The sequence below is a fragment of the Cyprinodon variegatus genome, unplaced genomic scaffold (genome assembly GCF_000732505.1).
Source record: "Cyprinodon variegatus isolate N-32 unplaced genomic scaffold, C_variegatus-1.0 Scaffold630, whole genome shotgun sequence".
In the NCBI taxonomy this organism is placed as follows: Eukaryota; Metazoa; Chordata; class Actinopteri; order Cyprinodontiformes; family Cyprinodontidae; genus Cyprinodon; species Cyprinodon variegatus.
Window position 1 is genome coordinate 416,961 of NW_015151083.1, and position 15,853 is coordinate 432,813.

Here is a 15,853-nt window from a genome sequence, read left to right on the forward strand (position 1 = left end):
CATAATACGTTATTAATTGCCAATGCGAACTCACTAAGTATTCAGAAAGCAAATGAAACACTGTAAGCTGAATAGGATGTAAAGTTAATAAGACATCAAGCAGCCAAGAGGATGTTCAAGCTCAAGGAGAGGAACCTCCAACTTTACCAGTTAGAATGTCTGACCTGAAGAAAATTCTGTTTAATTTTTCTTTTTTTTTTGTTGTTGTTATTTTTTTTATTAATTGTTTTTTTTTAAAAACTATCCACTAAATATGTTTGTTTTTTTGTGTCAAACACCATCATTGCACTGTTTAAACCATTCAAAATTATGAAAACCTTATAATAAAAGTATTTTCCAGATAAATCATAACAGTGACTATGGTGATGCAAGGCAGAGGGGAATAAAATGAAGTTTATTCTCCTGCCAATTCCTATGAATATGTAAACGAGTCCCCAATGTTCACAATTGTGTGTTATACTGTTGTAAACACCCTAAAAGTGAATCTAAACATCAAACCAATATAGTGTGATCAGGCTAAAGACTCCAATCCAGGCTTGCTAACTCGACCTATCACTTTGATTTAAGGATCAAAATCTAATGTCTTCTTTCGTTTTATCAAACAGTTGATTAAGAGGAATTAATTAAGGTATAAATACACAGTAAATAACATACGGATCTAAAGTAAGAAAAGTTGGACAAAAGACAGGACAGTATCCTCTTCCTAATGCTAGCATGGAAGCTAGCTGGATAAACAATCTCGACTCCGGATTCTCGCAGGGCTACGCACTGCCTAGAACACTATTATATATTCCCACAAATAAAACAGAATATCAGAAAATGTACAAATATTATTTTTTTGTGTTTTGAAATTAGGACTAACATAAAAAACAAACATTTAGACGATAAAGCTATAGATTTAGGCAGGAACCCATCTACGTTGCTACACAATAAGTAATTTGACCGTAAATAGCTGTCATTTGGGTTTGGTTATTAGATATTTTGAATAAAAGTAATTGTTAAATATAGTCTTATAAATATTTGACGGGCTTTAAGGTTTGGAATGAAGAGTAAAAAGGTCGAGAACAGTCGTCGTGCAGCTGGATGAGGGGGGCGCTGTAGCTCCTGTGGCTAACTGAGCTAAAGCTAACGAGCTAGCTTAGTAGCCAGGGCGATCAAACAGAAACTCAGCAGGATTTAAAAAGCACAGATCATTCAAACCACAACCAGAGATGAAACTACGGGAAGCTACACACACTGCAGCATTTTTACCTGCAACTCGGCCCGCTCCACCTCCCATTGTGCTCTCTCTACTTCGAATCGGGCCCATTCGTGCTGCAGGAAGTGCAAGATCCCCGGGATGCTGTACTGCGCCCTGGCCGCCTCCCCTCCGTCGCCATCGGGCATCGGTCCTTTCCCACCGCCGGCTAAAACAGAGTTGTTATTGTTGTTGAAGAACACGCCGGGCCCTGCCTGTTCATCCATGGCCGGGCTCGGTGGGGAGGTTGATCCGTTGTTGCCGAGTCGATATACTTAGATATTATTGGAGGCGCAAAAGAAAAGAAAAATAAAAAAAACTATCGACTACGCTCCTTCCACTCGACTCAGGGTGAACTCACTTTCTGACAGCTAGCTGTCATCTAGTGACGCCAGCAACGGAGCCACGCCCACAACAAGCTGAATGAAACGCTCGATTTGTTCACCGGACTATCCGGAGAGCACACACAGGAAGTGACCAAATCACCTTTTTTTTTTTACACCATCCATTTTTGGGGGAACTAATACGGAAGAGGATTTGGGCCACTGAAAAAAACGAATGAACAGAATTTTACATTTTATTTCAGTTTAATGTGGGGAAAAAAGTCAGAATTCTAAGATTAAAGTCAGAATTCTGAGTTTTTCTCAGAATTGTCACTATTTTCTCAGAATTCTGACTTTAATCTCAGAATTCTGACTTTTTTCTTATGACTATGGGTGGAGCCTATCTCCAGTTTGCAAAGGAGGATTAGGGCCACTGAAAAAACAAAAAAGTTTACAGATTTTTAAAATTTATTTGAGTTTAATATGGGGAAAAAAGTCAGAATTTTTAGATTAAACTCAGAATTCTGAGGAAAAAAGTCCGAATTCGAACTTTTTTCCTCAGAATTCTAATATTAAAATGAAATAAAATTTAAAAATCAGTTAACTTTTTTTTTTTCTCAGTGGCCCTAATCCTCTTCCGTAGTCAAAAATTCCACAAATCAATAAAAAAAAAAAAAAAAATGCGCAAATAAGATTTTAATACAAAGTTTATTAGTTATGAAAGCACTTAATCACCTTAATTTAGTAGAATAAAAACAGATTATTCACATACTTAAAATGTTTACTTTTGATTAATTACATGACAATTATCTAGGCTATGTTATCTTATTTTAGAAAATCTATTTAATAAGTAAATTGTTTTAAGATTGAAAAGTAAGCCCACTAAAAGTACCTCGATGAGTACTACAAAAGTTACACTAATACTTTTACTGTACATAAAATCTGCACCAGCGTTGCATTGAATGGGAGCAATGCGCCTGACCTGCTGCCACGTTAAAGTCCAAATTGTTTTAATCAATTCACAATTTATGCTTGTTAAAAGAGGGACTTGTGAACAACTATAATGTCCTGGTAGGTTACTGGTTAGAATTTGGACATAAATAGTGGAGTAACAGCAGCAGATGACGTGGTCTAATCACACACAACTTGGTCCTGTAAAAACCAACTCAAGCCATAGTCAACATAGCCAAGTGCTTGAGATGCAGTTTTATTGATATGAGTAATTGATGGATAGATATGAATAAATGAAGTATTAAGTAAAATGTTTCATTTGCAAAAATACCTCCAGTCCAGCTTTTTTTTTTTCGTGGTTCTCTTCCAGAATATAATCATAAGACATGAACATTTCAAGATTTTCTTCCTCACTGGACTACTGTTTTTCTGGCTTCATAAAAACAATAAGGTGAAGTCCACAACATTCAGAAAACACAGATGAGTCAAAGAAAATTTATTCAAACTCCCCCAAAATTCTTAAATTGTTTAAACAATTAATGTTTACATAATTATTAGCAGTGAATACAAGTGAGGGTTGCCATTCCTTCATGGGGAAAAACAGTTAATGTAATCTGAAGCACAATCATTAAATTTCAAAATATACCCTGCGCCTTTCATTAGCAAAAGAAAAACATTTCAACACAATCTCAAAGCTGGCTCCATTTTTAAATTTTGTTCCATCGCTTTTAGGAGGAATGTTAAGACATAATTCACAGCAAAAATATTAATTAAAACTAAATAAACGTGGCAGAACTGAAGGTTCAGGTACTGCAAGAACTATTTAACAAATACACAGAATTATACTTTGTAAGACAAAGTAACCTCCAAACTAATGGTGGTGAAAATCAGATGAAAAACATGGCTAAACCTCAGCCTTGAGTTAAGGTTAAATGGTATTCGTCACTTATAGGGAACAAAAGTTAAGCCTGGATGTGATACATTCATCAAATAAATTTTTGAGATGTTAAAGCAGGCATTCTAAAGTGATCAAAAGGTTATTTAATGCTGTTTACAAACGACCATTTAGACTTTCAGAATAGTTTAAAACAAAGATGAGATGAAGAATAAATATATACATTTTACAACAGAGATGAATAACAAATATGGTAAGGAGTAAATGGCCATCAGGAAAAAAAAAAAAACGCCAACACAGCATAAAGTGTTTTGAGAGAGTGCAGTACATGTTGAGGTGCTCAGAAGAAGCTGGTCTTGAGTTTAATCGTAGGCGCAGCCTGCACAGTTGGCTGATTTTGCCTGGCTGCTGCCTTGGCTTTGTTGCTGGCCTGGTTAGCTCGTATAGCGGACTCAAGACGCGTTTTAAGCTCTGGTGCTGCCCCGATTACTGTCTTGAAGGCAGCTGGATACAGTGGGCCGATTCGCATCAAGTTCTGAAGGGCAAAATCGTGCAGGTTTTTAGAGACTGGGGGAGCGGAGGAGATGGCATTCTCATCCAAAAGGTAGGAGATGAGAGTTGGAACAAGAAGAGCCAACAGCTGCACTCCTGTTGAACCAAACAACACATGTATTAAATTAACAGTAAATGCAGATCATTCAGAATCATGACTTTGAGAGACCAATTGGAGTCATGGTTGCACTGTTCTCCACTGTTACAGACCGAGCCAACCTGACAAAGCAACCCAACCTGTGCTTAAGCTGTACCATGTTCATTCAACCACTGAGTATTATATTGGTTTTCAAATTCTGAAGTCCTAGTGCTGATCCTTTTTCAGTTTTCTGGAAAAAGCGACCATATTTTGGGGTGACCTAGTGGTTAGAGAGCAAGGTGTTTGCATCCAGAAGATGCTGCAGGAATCTCAAACTGACACTTTTAGGCTTTTTACATATTCTGCCAGAAGTGAAGTTTATTCTCTGTTTCAGAGCTGTAAGAATTAAAGAACGTTATTTTGTTCTCCCAGCCCTGTATCGGGGATTCTCACTGCTTGCTCTTAACACAACCTCTGGGCAGAACTTTCTTAGCAGTAAAGTAGCCAAAGCAGAGATGTTTTTCCCATTTTGTATTAAGGTCAGCAATCTCCCCCTTTAATACAGGTACAGTGATCTGTTTTGTTATGGAGAGTTTTGAGGATCCACTGGCAGAGGCAGGGATAAAATATGAACATCTGCATGACACTACATTTAATACGAAGCATTTTGCTCTCCCCCATAATGCTTCATCTGCTATTTTGTTGCTCTTGTGTTCACTTTTGTGGGTATTGGCCTTTCTATGAGTGTGGCAGCTGAGCTTCTTGTTAAACATGAATATATGGAGGCAAAATTAATTTCTTTCTTTTTGTCACTTTGGAAACAAGAACACAGTTCTTGTTTTTTGCTGAGTGTTTAACAAGTTTAGGTCCCCAAGAAGGAAGTTTCACCAAAGAATGCTGCGCAGTGAAGCACCATGCTGCTCTCTAAGGACACATTTCCTCACTATGGGACCATTAGGACTGTATCTGCCCATATTTACAACATCCTAATACTTAAAGATTCCAAAATGGCAGCTATTCTAACAAGGTTTTCAAGAGTTTTCCAAAACAAACAGACCCTCAGATCCCACACAACACCAAAGAGAGGATGTTTGTTTATTTTCCACCAACATTTCTTTGTTTTACCACAGAATCCTAGTATCTGCTGTTTAAAGCTCTATTTGTATCTCTTCTGACCAAAGCATTCGGATAAAGTTCAATGGATTTGTTGTTCGTTTGGTTAGGATTATTTGCTTTTACAAGCAAAGTTATTACTATATTAATAAAAATATTTAAAAAAAGGTGTACACATAAAAAAAATACAATTAGCATCTTTCAGCTCGCCTAAGAACAAAAAAAACAACAACAGAATGCCTAAATATGAACATCTTCTGCATGTGAAGAGTCATTTTTTTAAAAGGGAAAAGAGAATATCCGCTATGATATAATGTTATGGTAAAATCAATAATAAAACTGACATTAAGATAGCGGTGGGATTCTAAATTTAATCTGATGCATTGAGCTCTAAATTCTGCAGCTAAGGCAACATGGCATCATAACAATAGAAGAGCCCTTCAGAGGTCCATTAAGTAAAAGCACTCACTGTTTTTTTCCTCCCCCATTCCGACCAGATTCTCTAGGACCCTGATGCCCTCCTGTACGGCCTGCAGCTCAGCAGCAGTTCCCGGTCGGCTGCGTTCCACCGCCTTTAGCTTCTCCACCATGAGTGGAGCGAGGGCGTGGATGTAAGGAGTGGACAAGGCTCGGTTGGAGTGTTGAAACACTGACAGAAGCAGCTGGTAACACCGAGCTTGAACCTGAGGAAACAAAAGTGTAATTTGTGTCTACTTGGTGGGATTAAATATGGAAAGTATTCAAACCTTTTCCTTTTTTTTAAGGTTAGAACAAAACTAAGCATATTTTATTTGAAATTTGCATTAGAATCCATTAGAATTTTATAAATAAAATGCTAAAGGTGTGGCTCTGTTAATCTAACCTAATATTCTGCAACTAAATTCCCTCAGACGTCAACTAATAAGTAAATGTAGTCCACCTGTGTGTAGTTAGCTGTTTTGTACAGAGTAAGATATTTGTTAAAGAATATTAAAAAAAAATATGAAAAAAATGTATCCTAAGAACCACTGAACATAACAAATTTTAATGTGAAGTTAGAGTTGATGTTTAGATGGATGGTTTATAAAACTGGACAATGCAGGAAGAATACATTTTATAGGTTCTACAGGGTTCCTACAGCATAAGACTTTTTAAGACTTTTTAATGCCACTTGAAATAAAAATTTAAGACCAAATTCACAAGAAACACAAGAAAAACCTGCTTGCGACAACTTAACCCAAAGGTTTATTTTAACATAAACCACTGCACTAATGTTTCAAATTTTGAAAAGCTTCCCATACAGGAAGAAAGCTAAAAACACACAAATGACAGATAAATTTTAACAAATATTTAACTGAATTCATAAACTTTGTTTTAGCAGGGAACAAAACAAATCAGTTTTAAAGCCACAACATAACCAGTGCTAAGTCTTTTTTGCAGCTATTTTTCTTTGAGATTTTGACGCTTTGTGTTTCGTGCTTCGTATGTGCGACTCCACTGCCTTAATTCCCATCGTTCCGAGCTTGAATCTCTTCTTAAACAAAATCCACTAAGCCTCATGTATGTTCCCTGGTTTTAGCCATGGAGAAAACTCTTGGCTGGAGCCAATTTTCGTTACATTTACACTTGTTCATATTTTCCAGATAAAAAGTTAATGGTGCATCTCCCAAATGTCCCGGCCGCAACAATGCTTTTATTGGTTCCGCTATCGGGACGGAACCAATAACGGAGAGCCGTTATTTTCTTTTAAATAAAAAATGTTTTTTATTTTATTTTAATGTTTTATTTAGATTACAAAAATAAATTGTAATAAAAATAATCTTATTTATGATGTTTTAAAAAAATAAGACTGATTTAAGACATTTTAATACCAATTAAGGCCTTAGTTTTATTTTGAAGAATTCAGTGCCTTTTAAGACTTTTTAAGGACCCGCGGGAACCCTGTTATATAAAAACTGAGACTGAACATTAATTCTCCATCCAACCCAAACAAGTTTTAGCCATTTTGCAAAGAAGAATGGATGAAAGTTTCTGTCTCTGGGTGTTCGATGCTGGAAGAAACATCCTCCAACAAAACTGCAGCTGCAACCTAGCAGAATCAAATGCAAACCATACTTTACAAATCTCTATTTTCTGAAAAAATAATGCTTATGCTAAATTCATTCACTCCAAAACAGCTCATCCAGAGGAGGGCTGAATAAGGAGATTTTTTTTGTGTAGGCTGTCTGCCTAATCTGAGAGGAATTTCCTGCACAAACAAAAAAAAAACATGCTCTGGGAGCCTCATTGTTGATACTTTTATAGTTTGGGGCCTTTAAATTCAAAATGAGAAAATATTGTCCCTCCTGTGTGTTTGTATTTTCTTACCCAGGGATCACTAGAGTTGAGGGCGTTTCGGAAGCGATCCATGCAGCCGTTCTGCAGGACGATCACTCCTACAAGCTCACTACTGGCTGACAGCAGGAAGAGAGTTATTGCTGTCAACATACTGACCTCATCCATGTCAGGTCTGGACTCATCTATAAAAATAAAACACATGGTGTAATTCTGCTTGTGAAGTTGCTTCATAACTTTACTTTTATGATTAGAAAGAATAAAACTGAGATCCATTTTTTTATTTAAATATGCGTTTTTGCTTTACCTGGCTGCGAGTACTCCAGCACTGATGCAAGGCTGCTCCTAACCAGGGTGGTCCACTGGTTCTGGATGCTCTCCTGTCGGGCCAGGGGTGAGGTGATGATGGTCTTAATGCCCTGCAGAGCAGCTGCTACAGGAACAGGCACAGAGTTGTCAGCAGCTTTAATTGCAGTTTCCTTCAATACCCCAGTGATTAGGAAAAGCACTGTAGGAAGAATGGTTGTTGCTCCTGTTAAGACAAAAAGAATAATTTAGGATGGACTTTGGTTGGATTCATTTCAACTTGTTGTTTGCCTCTGGCCTCACCAGCAGGAGAGCACAGCGAAGGCAGCTCGGCCAGGATAGAGACTGTGTTTGCCACCAGGCGAGCGCTTTCATCCGGCAGTCTCTGAGGTCTCAGAGGAGCATGACTGGGGGACTCCTTCACCCGAGAATTAAGCTGCGGTAGGTGGCGCACCAGAATGAACACTAGCAGCTCCATGGCGGCGTAAACAAGCGACTTTCCAGGTAAGAGCTCCCCTGTGTCCCCGCCTTCTCCCAGGCTGGTTGGAGAATCTTTCTCACCTTCCTCTTCTTTCCCTACATCAAACCCAAGAGACGCTTCAGACATCGGCAGACAGAACACGTCCTTTCTTAGCTGTAAACATAACATTCCTAACCTCTGGTGTCCCTTCGCTGCTGCAGATGGTCTTGTGCAGCTCTGATGATCTCCTGGACAACAGCGGTGACCTGAAGCTGGACTCCAGGTGGATCCCTTGTCAGCAGTAGCCTATGGAGCACATTCAGGAGCTCCACTGCTAGTAGCTACATTAGGGTCCAGGAAACGGTTGATCAGAAATATCAGTTTAAAATGTAACAAATGTAAATGCCTTCATCTGACAAACTGTAAACCATCTTATTTTCATAAAGATAAACTAAAACCATCATATGTGATCAAGCCAGCATTACTCTAATACTTCTAAATTAAATACAGGCCAACCACATGAACTTTGGAGAAACTTTAAAACTTTACAAATATGGTCTTAATGGAGGACCAGGGAATAAAAAACATAAATAAACAGAGCTAAATACAGGGCAGCCCTATCAAAACCTGCAAGACTTGGGATTGGGAAGATTTCCCTTCCAGCAGGACCACATACAGCTAGAGACACAATGAAAAGTTTAAATCAGGATACCTCGGTGTGTTTAATATCATTAATTATAAAATATCTGTAGGCTGAAAAGATGCAGCATAAAATTCAGACTCTTTGCTCAAACTTGGCCAGAAAAGCTTGATTTCCGTTGATGCTGACAGATTCTCTCCTGGATTCCATCCTGTTAAACTGACGTTATTTTTCAAACAGGAATAGACCCTCTTCATGTACAAATCCAAAATTTTTGTTTTCTGATCTTTATTTCTAGAAAACTTTATACATTTCCCATTTTCCCCTCATTTCACATATATATAGAGAAAATGCAATTACCTTCCACTGCACTTTAATTTAGATAGCTTCTGGCCAAACTCTACTTATTAATGTTATAGTAAAACCCATCTGTATATTATGCTATTGTACATAACTGTAAAAACCTTTTTTTTAATAGTAATATCCATCTGTATATTATATTCGGTACATATCCAGCTGTAAATTTAGTTCATAACACTAGTTATCGATATATTATATTCATTATTTATAATAGTATTCATCTCTATACTCATTCAGTTGAAATACCCACGTCCTGTATTTATAGAACCATTTTTTATCCTGCACTTGCTGCTTTTGCACTTCTGGTTAGACCTAAACTGCATTTTGTTGCCTTGTACCTGTACCTGTGTAATCACAATAAAGTTTAATCTAATCTAATCTAAAAATATTCATATAATGTATACTTTAAACAAGAAAGAAGGTTCCTAAAGTTTAATAGATTGATGCAAATTATATCATTTCACTGCAAAATATTAGTACAGAAATGTTCCAATTTAAGGTTCTTCCATACCTGGTCTTCTGCCATATGCATCTTAGCAGAAGGGGTTTCTAGCAGAGTGGACAGAGCCTGCAGGCAGGACATCACGTGTTCTATGGGCTCTTCAGGCCGGGGGAAGCACAGAAACTCTATGCTGACACCTGAGACAGATGTTAAGAGTTCTTTTCATCTTTTCATTTAATATCTAGAATTTAGCTGCAAAGAAAATAGATAAATATAGCATAGAGTATTGCTAGAGGCTCCAAGATTCCTTACCAAGCATAAGATGCATTCTGTCTTTGACCGACTCCTCCGAAGGTTTGCTCACGGAAGAGCCTCCTTGAGGAGCGCCTGGACCTTTGGAGGGAGTTGATGAGACATCCTCTTGATTATCATGAGCTCCAAAGCCTGTGATGTTCAACCAGAGGGCCACAGCGTGCAGCACAGGGGCCCATGAGCTACGGTAGTGGAGTCTTGCGGTATCTATCGTCTCTGGGGTATAAAATGCTCCACCTGAGAAAAAAAAAAACACGCATTAAATGGAAAGTGTTTCTTAAACCGGCCAACTACAGATTTTAGCTTGTTACAAAACCAACATAATTAATTTATGTGATGATCCCATTATAACAATAACTGGTTCTCTCTATCTTTTGTTAAAAATATATATATATATATTTTTGCACACTTTTCTTTTTCTATATGTATTTGTTCATGTTATGCTTTTTTAATTAGACTTTTTAAAACTGAGAACCCCGAAGAAGAATCTGTCGATTATGCACCATTTTCTGCCACACTTTTACCTAATTTAGGGAGTTAGTTTGGCCTTAACCCGTAATCATTAACACATGAATCTATGTTGAATTAGTTTTACATTCTAAATTACTGAAAAAATGACCTTACTGTTGATATTCTAACTCGCTGACAAGAAAGGGCATTTATGATACAAACCTGTCGCTGATATTTCTCTACATGAAGCTTTAGGATTACTTTGCATCACTATATTAAATATAAAACCATTCAGAAAAACCTGAAATCTTCCAGAAAAACAGAAGTTTTTTTTAAAAATAAACAATTTTATTGGTAAATACTTGGTCCTGTACCATCAGGAGGCAGCTGACTGGAGAACTCAGCAGGCAGAGTGAGCAGAGCGTAGTCCCGCAGCATGGCCAGCCACAGTCGGCTCAGAGACGGCAGCTCTGGCTGCACTAAGGTGATCAAGCTGTCTGGAGGAAGCACATCTGCACCCAAATCATCCTCCTCCTCATCTTCATCTCCTCTTCCAACTGGTTTGGCAGGTTTAGCCTCTGCCTCCTTCTTGATTTTCATCGCCACCACGTAAACCTGTCCAAAACAGACGGCCAGCAGGATCAGATTATGTTTGGCGTAAAAATGATCAAATATTAAAATCTTCCACCCCACCTCAGCCCAGGCTTTTAGCACTGCCAGTTTCTCCATGGTGGTGGCGCTCTCACTGTACAGCTGACTGGAGGAGCTCCTCCCAGACTGCACCTTGTCTAGAGATGAAACCAACAGGTTGTGGACTCTCCGCAGGTCGTTGAGGTCGCTGACTACACCACTACCAATCCAAGTACTACACACCTTTAAACACAAACAGAAAACAGAGGCGTTAGTCTCTATAAGTCCTCGAACAATGACAGCAAAAGATAAAGAATAAAGTCTGCATCCAGCTGACAGCCATAGCAATTTTGTTCATTTTATCTGAATTGTAAGGACCACAACTGGGAATGGGTTTGAATTTATTTTCGAGTCTACCTAATCAACAAAGTGTCAACATAAGTACAAAAATGTCAGGGTTTACACAGGAATGAGTAACTCTAATTTAATGCTTTTCAATGCTGTTTTAATGCCCTTAGAAATAATTTTAATGCCATCAACAATATATAACAAAATCCTTCGTCATCTTTACCGTCAACAGGCTGCAGCCATGTCCAGAGTTCCTCATTTTTCAGCCCATTTTCTTGAAATTTGCATTTTCACATTCTCCAGCTTTCTCTGCGCCTCGAGCTTCTTTTCCGATCGACGGCTTTACGATCAACCGGAAGCAGGTCCGCGCAAATATATCACAATATAATATATCTGACGAATTTTTTTTTATAATCGTATATTTTTTTAAGTATCATTTTAAATACCAGGATAATTAAATAATTTAATTCATTATAATGCAAATTAAGGCCTTAATTTAGAGAGTAATAGTTTAATGACTTTAAACTATTAATGACCCACGGAAACCCTGAATTTTGACAAACATCCCTACATAGATTTGGTGGAGGTTAGGGGTGTAAATCACACCCATCATGGCGATTCGATTCAGTATCGATTTCCAGACCCAACGATTCGATTATTTTCAATACTCAAAAAAACACCACGATATGATTCGATTCATTGGTTCTTTTTTTTTTTTTCTTTTTTTTTATACACCTTACAGGCTAGACAATGTTTCAAATTTGAAATAAACCAATGAAAGCTGTAATATCGTTATGCAATTTTTTGAGAAACAACAGCAAATAACAACAGAAAAGTTGTACTCTACCTATTCCTATTAAAACCTCATTCACTGAAAAATAATAATACCCCTGCGTTATAGATTCTGAAAGGCCTTGCATCAAAAAATACTGCACAAAATCAGTGCAATGAGTGCAATGCAATACCTCGGCTCCAGACGTCCCCGCCCCCTTCGCAGACGCTCCGGTGCTCCTCTCCCAAATTGTAGCTGACCGCAAACAGTGCCGCAGACAGGAGGACAGCTTGTTTTGTTTTTATGGCGAAATTGCGGAAAACAACTTGTGAAGTTCGACCCGCTAGAAGAGCGAGGTGCGCGAGAACGCTGGGACCCTTTTTCAACCTGGATCTCCGCTCTTTTTGGCCCTCATGTCGCTCCGTCGTCAGACTAAACTCGTCCCCACTTCCTCGCCGCCTCGGCCGTATCTAGACCCACAGTGTGTAGCACAGACCACGCTTCAATATTGAGCATAATTTAAAAATGTCTGTGTCAAGCTCACTGCAGCACACTGCTGTAAGAGTATAACCAGGAAGCGAGGTAGGAGGGGAAAATAGGTTTAGCGCCACCGCAGCACGGGAGGGAGAATTACGTCCAGGAGCAAATGGATAAAAATAGACCGGAGGAAAAAAAAAAAAAACATGAATCGATTCTCTTGCGGACGTGTCGATGCATCGGATCGTCGGCTGTTGGACTGATGTATCGATACAAAACAATTATTATTTACACCCCAAGTGGAGGTACTTAAGTGGGTAAATTTCCTGGTAAAAACTTAGCTTTAGTTCAACCATGGCTGAAAGACTGTGCTGGGTTCAGGTGTAGCTCTCTAAAGGACAGTTTTATTCTCGAAGGGATGCATTCATGTGTTGAACTTACATGTACAAATTTGACCCAGTGTGGATTAGTCAACACTTTTACGATAAATCTATTTATTTATCAAACGTGTGCATGCAGTACTTTTTTGTGAGCATTTATTTAACCGCGTCTCTATATTTCTATAGACTCTGAAGCACAAAGTTCTTTTCAAAGCTCAAAACAAAACAAAAATAAACTGGAAAAATGGGAACATTTAAAGAAGGAGGCCTCAAATTTAGATCTCATAAATCTCTTAAAGCACAGTAAACTAATCTGTAAATGTCTTTGAAGTGGCTGCAATCCCCTTGAGGGCCCAGTGAGACGACTTCTAAAGTACAGAGCTCCAGTAAGGGTTATAAAAAGAAATAACACACAAAAAGAAAAGAAATATCGCTGAACAGAGCAGTTTACCTGGCATGCCTTAGCTGTGATATCAGATGGTGTATCAGGAGAAAATGCAGGTCTGAGGGCAGCTCCAACCTAAGTGCATAAAATTTCCATTAAGTCCTTTTTTTCTCTCTCTAATTTTACTCACTGAAGACTTCTGAAACCATTTATAACTCACATTAGCCTGGTATTGCTCCAATATAACGTGCCCTGGGAACTCAGGCTCTGGTACAGATGCAAACTTTTTAATTATGTCCTCCAGGGCCTGCAGACCAGCCATCCTCAGCTGGTTACTGTGGTCTGTAGCCGCCATAAAGGCCATACGGATCAGGTCAGACAAATGGAGCACCAACAGATCTAATGAATGGAAAGACATGGAGAAAGAAACGAGTGGTCTATGAGAGGTGACAACCAATATACAGGCAATGTTTGCAGAAGTCTGATCTAAAAGAACTTTCATCATCAACAAAGAAAAATTGATATTATGACACTGTCAGGTTTGGAAATTTAGGGTCTGATGTTCCTTTAATTAGAAGAAAATGCAATTTTTTTGTATTAGTTTTGCAATAGTTTTGTTAGCAAAGTTGCTAGAAAACAAATACTGCCTTTAAGGCTAAAGATTAAGACTTAAGATTTGCTCTAAATGAGAAATATTTCATACAATTGCTGCATTTTGACAAGTCTTACACATATTCTCACATTGAAGCTCCAAACTTTAATGTTTTGTTGTCATTTTGCATAATAGAGAAATCCAAAACATGTGCAGTGGAAGGAGGATGACATATTGTTTTGTTTATTTTTTCTTTTACAAATAAAAATCTGATGTTAGTTTTTCACACCCTTTACTCCTGGGGTACATACTGCCTTCATATATTTCCTAATTAGTTTAGGAGCTCTTCAGTGTTTAACCGAATCCCAATTTATATCTGGTTGTTCTGTGAAGGTTTTAGATGTTTGCTAGAGAACATAACACAAATCAATATGGCAGACAGCCCTTAACAACAAGCCTGTGGTTAAGCATAATGGTAACAGCATCATGCTGTGGGGAAGTTTTCCTAAACAGCAGCTGGAAGCTGGTCAGAGACGATGGGAAGAAGGTTGGATCTACATGGAAGGCAACTCTGGAAAAGAAACCTATTTGCTGCCAAATGCAGCCTGGATTCATCTAATTTAATCCAGCAATAAGGACGACATCCTAAAAGGTCTTTTATGTGGAGCAAAGCTGTCCTAGCATATGTAAACAACCTTCTCCATATGGCAGGATGATATAGCTTAATAATCTAGTCTTTGATTTTTTTCCCTATCAGATCCGATTAGACTTAGACAACTTTTATTGTCATTTTGTTTAAACAGAGTGTATATAAAACGAAATTCCGTTTGGTACAGCTTTTCAGGCAGTAAATGAAAATTTTTATTGTATAAAGTGCAGCAGTCAGCAAATGTAAACAGTGTGGGAGAAAAAAAAACGTGGTGCAAAAAATGCATTGATATAGAAGTTCAGAGCATCAAATATATATGATGCAAATATGCAGTATTTTTGGATTAATGTTATCAGTGTGATGCAGAGTCTGTAACATGATTTAGAGATTTTTTTTTACTTTTATTTTTCATTTCTGATTAATTGATTATTTTTCTTATTCATCTTTCATAATAAAAGGATACATGATGTATTTCTCTCAAAAAGTAGCTTTGATTTTAATAATCCCTTTTGCGACACAACCTTGATTTTAAGTGCAACGAAATTTGAGCTGTGAATCATGTTGAATAAAATACCGTAAATTCCGGACTATAAAGCGCACCTGATTACAAGCCGCACGCTCTAATTTAAGAAAGAAAATCCATTTTGTACTTTTATAAGCCACACCGGATTTTAAGCCGCCGGTTTCCCACGTTGTATGAGATATTTACAATTAAAGATATTACACGTGAGCATTTTTTTAACGTTTGATTTAATCCGTATGATAAAACAAACAAATACGGTACATATTATGAATGCTACCTGTAACACATTTAAATATACGTATGTGTCGGTAACACGCAAATAACGCTGCATATACCGGTACGTTTAATTGAACAAAGCACAGAACATTGCAGGCGACCAGGAAAAGTCATTAATCGCTTTCTTCTTCCTCCTGCGCACTAAAACCCTCAAAGTCCTCTTCCTCGGTGTCTGAATGGAACAACTTCAGGATGCTGTCACTGACTTCAGTCTCATCCTCGTCGCTCTCACTTGAGCACTCGCAGTCCTCTTCATCCCGCAGCAGCCCAGCCTTCCGAAACCCGCCGTTGATGCTGGTTGTTTTCACACGGCTCCACGCATTGAGAACCCACTGGCAGACATCAGTGAAAGATGCCCTTCGCATGCGGCCAGTTTTGGTGAAAAAAA

The 15,853-nt window shown here is 38.1% G+C and overlaps 2 protein-coding genes across 3 annotated transcripts in view; both read right to left on the reverse strand.

Moving 5' to 3' along the window:
• The window catches only part of strn (striatin), a 43,233-nt gene extending 41,626 nt beyond the window's left edge, over nucleotides 1-1,607 (reverse strand). Inside the window, exon 1 of the mRNA XM_015393204.1 lies at nucleotides 1,252-1,607. Within this exon, the coding sequence (XP_015248690.1) occupies nucleotides 1,252-1,464 (213 nt within the window). The 5' untranslated portion in view covers nucleotides 1,465-1,607. The remainder of the gene's footprint in view (nucleotides 1-1,251) is intronic.
• A 1,373-nt stretch (nucleotides 1,608-2,980) lies between these two features.
• The window catches only part of heatr5b (HEAT repeat containing 5B), a 33,428-nt gene continuing 20,555 nt past the window's right edge, over nucleotides 2,981-15,853 (reverse strand). Inside the window, exons 25-36 of one of the 2 annotated variants that reach the window (XM_015393227.1) lie at nucleotides 13,646-13,824; nucleotides 13,492-13,560; nucleotides 11,127-11,306; nucleotides 10,808-11,048; nucleotides 9,984-10,220; nucleotides 9,741-9,868; nucleotides 8,426-8,570; nucleotides 8,073-8,345; nucleotides 7,771-7,995; nucleotides 7,497-7,648; nucleotides 5,620-5,833; nucleotides 2,981-4,054 (exon numbers count right to left, since the gene is read on the reverse strand). In XM_015393227.1, coding sequence (XP_015248713.1) covers nucleotides 3,747-4,054; nucleotides 5,620-5,833; nucleotides 7,497-7,648; nucleotides 7,771-7,995; nucleotides 8,073-8,345; nucleotides 8,426-8,570; nucleotides 9,741-9,868; nucleotides 9,984-10,220; nucleotides 10,808-11,048; nucleotides 11,127-11,306; nucleotides 13,492-13,560; nucleotides 13,646-13,824 — 2,351 coding nt within the window. In that variant the 3' untranslated portion in view covers nucleotides 2,981-3,746. The remainder of the gene's footprint in view (nucleotides 4,055-5,619; nucleotides 5,834-7,496; nucleotides 7,649-7,770; nucleotides 7,996-8,072; nucleotides 8,346-8,425; nucleotides 8,571-9,740; nucleotides 9,869-9,983; nucleotides 10,221-10,807; nucleotides 11,049-11,126; nucleotides 11,307-13,491; nucleotides 13,561-13,645; nucleotides 13,825-15,853) is intronic. The other variant, XM_015393228.1, reaches the window with a different exon arrangement.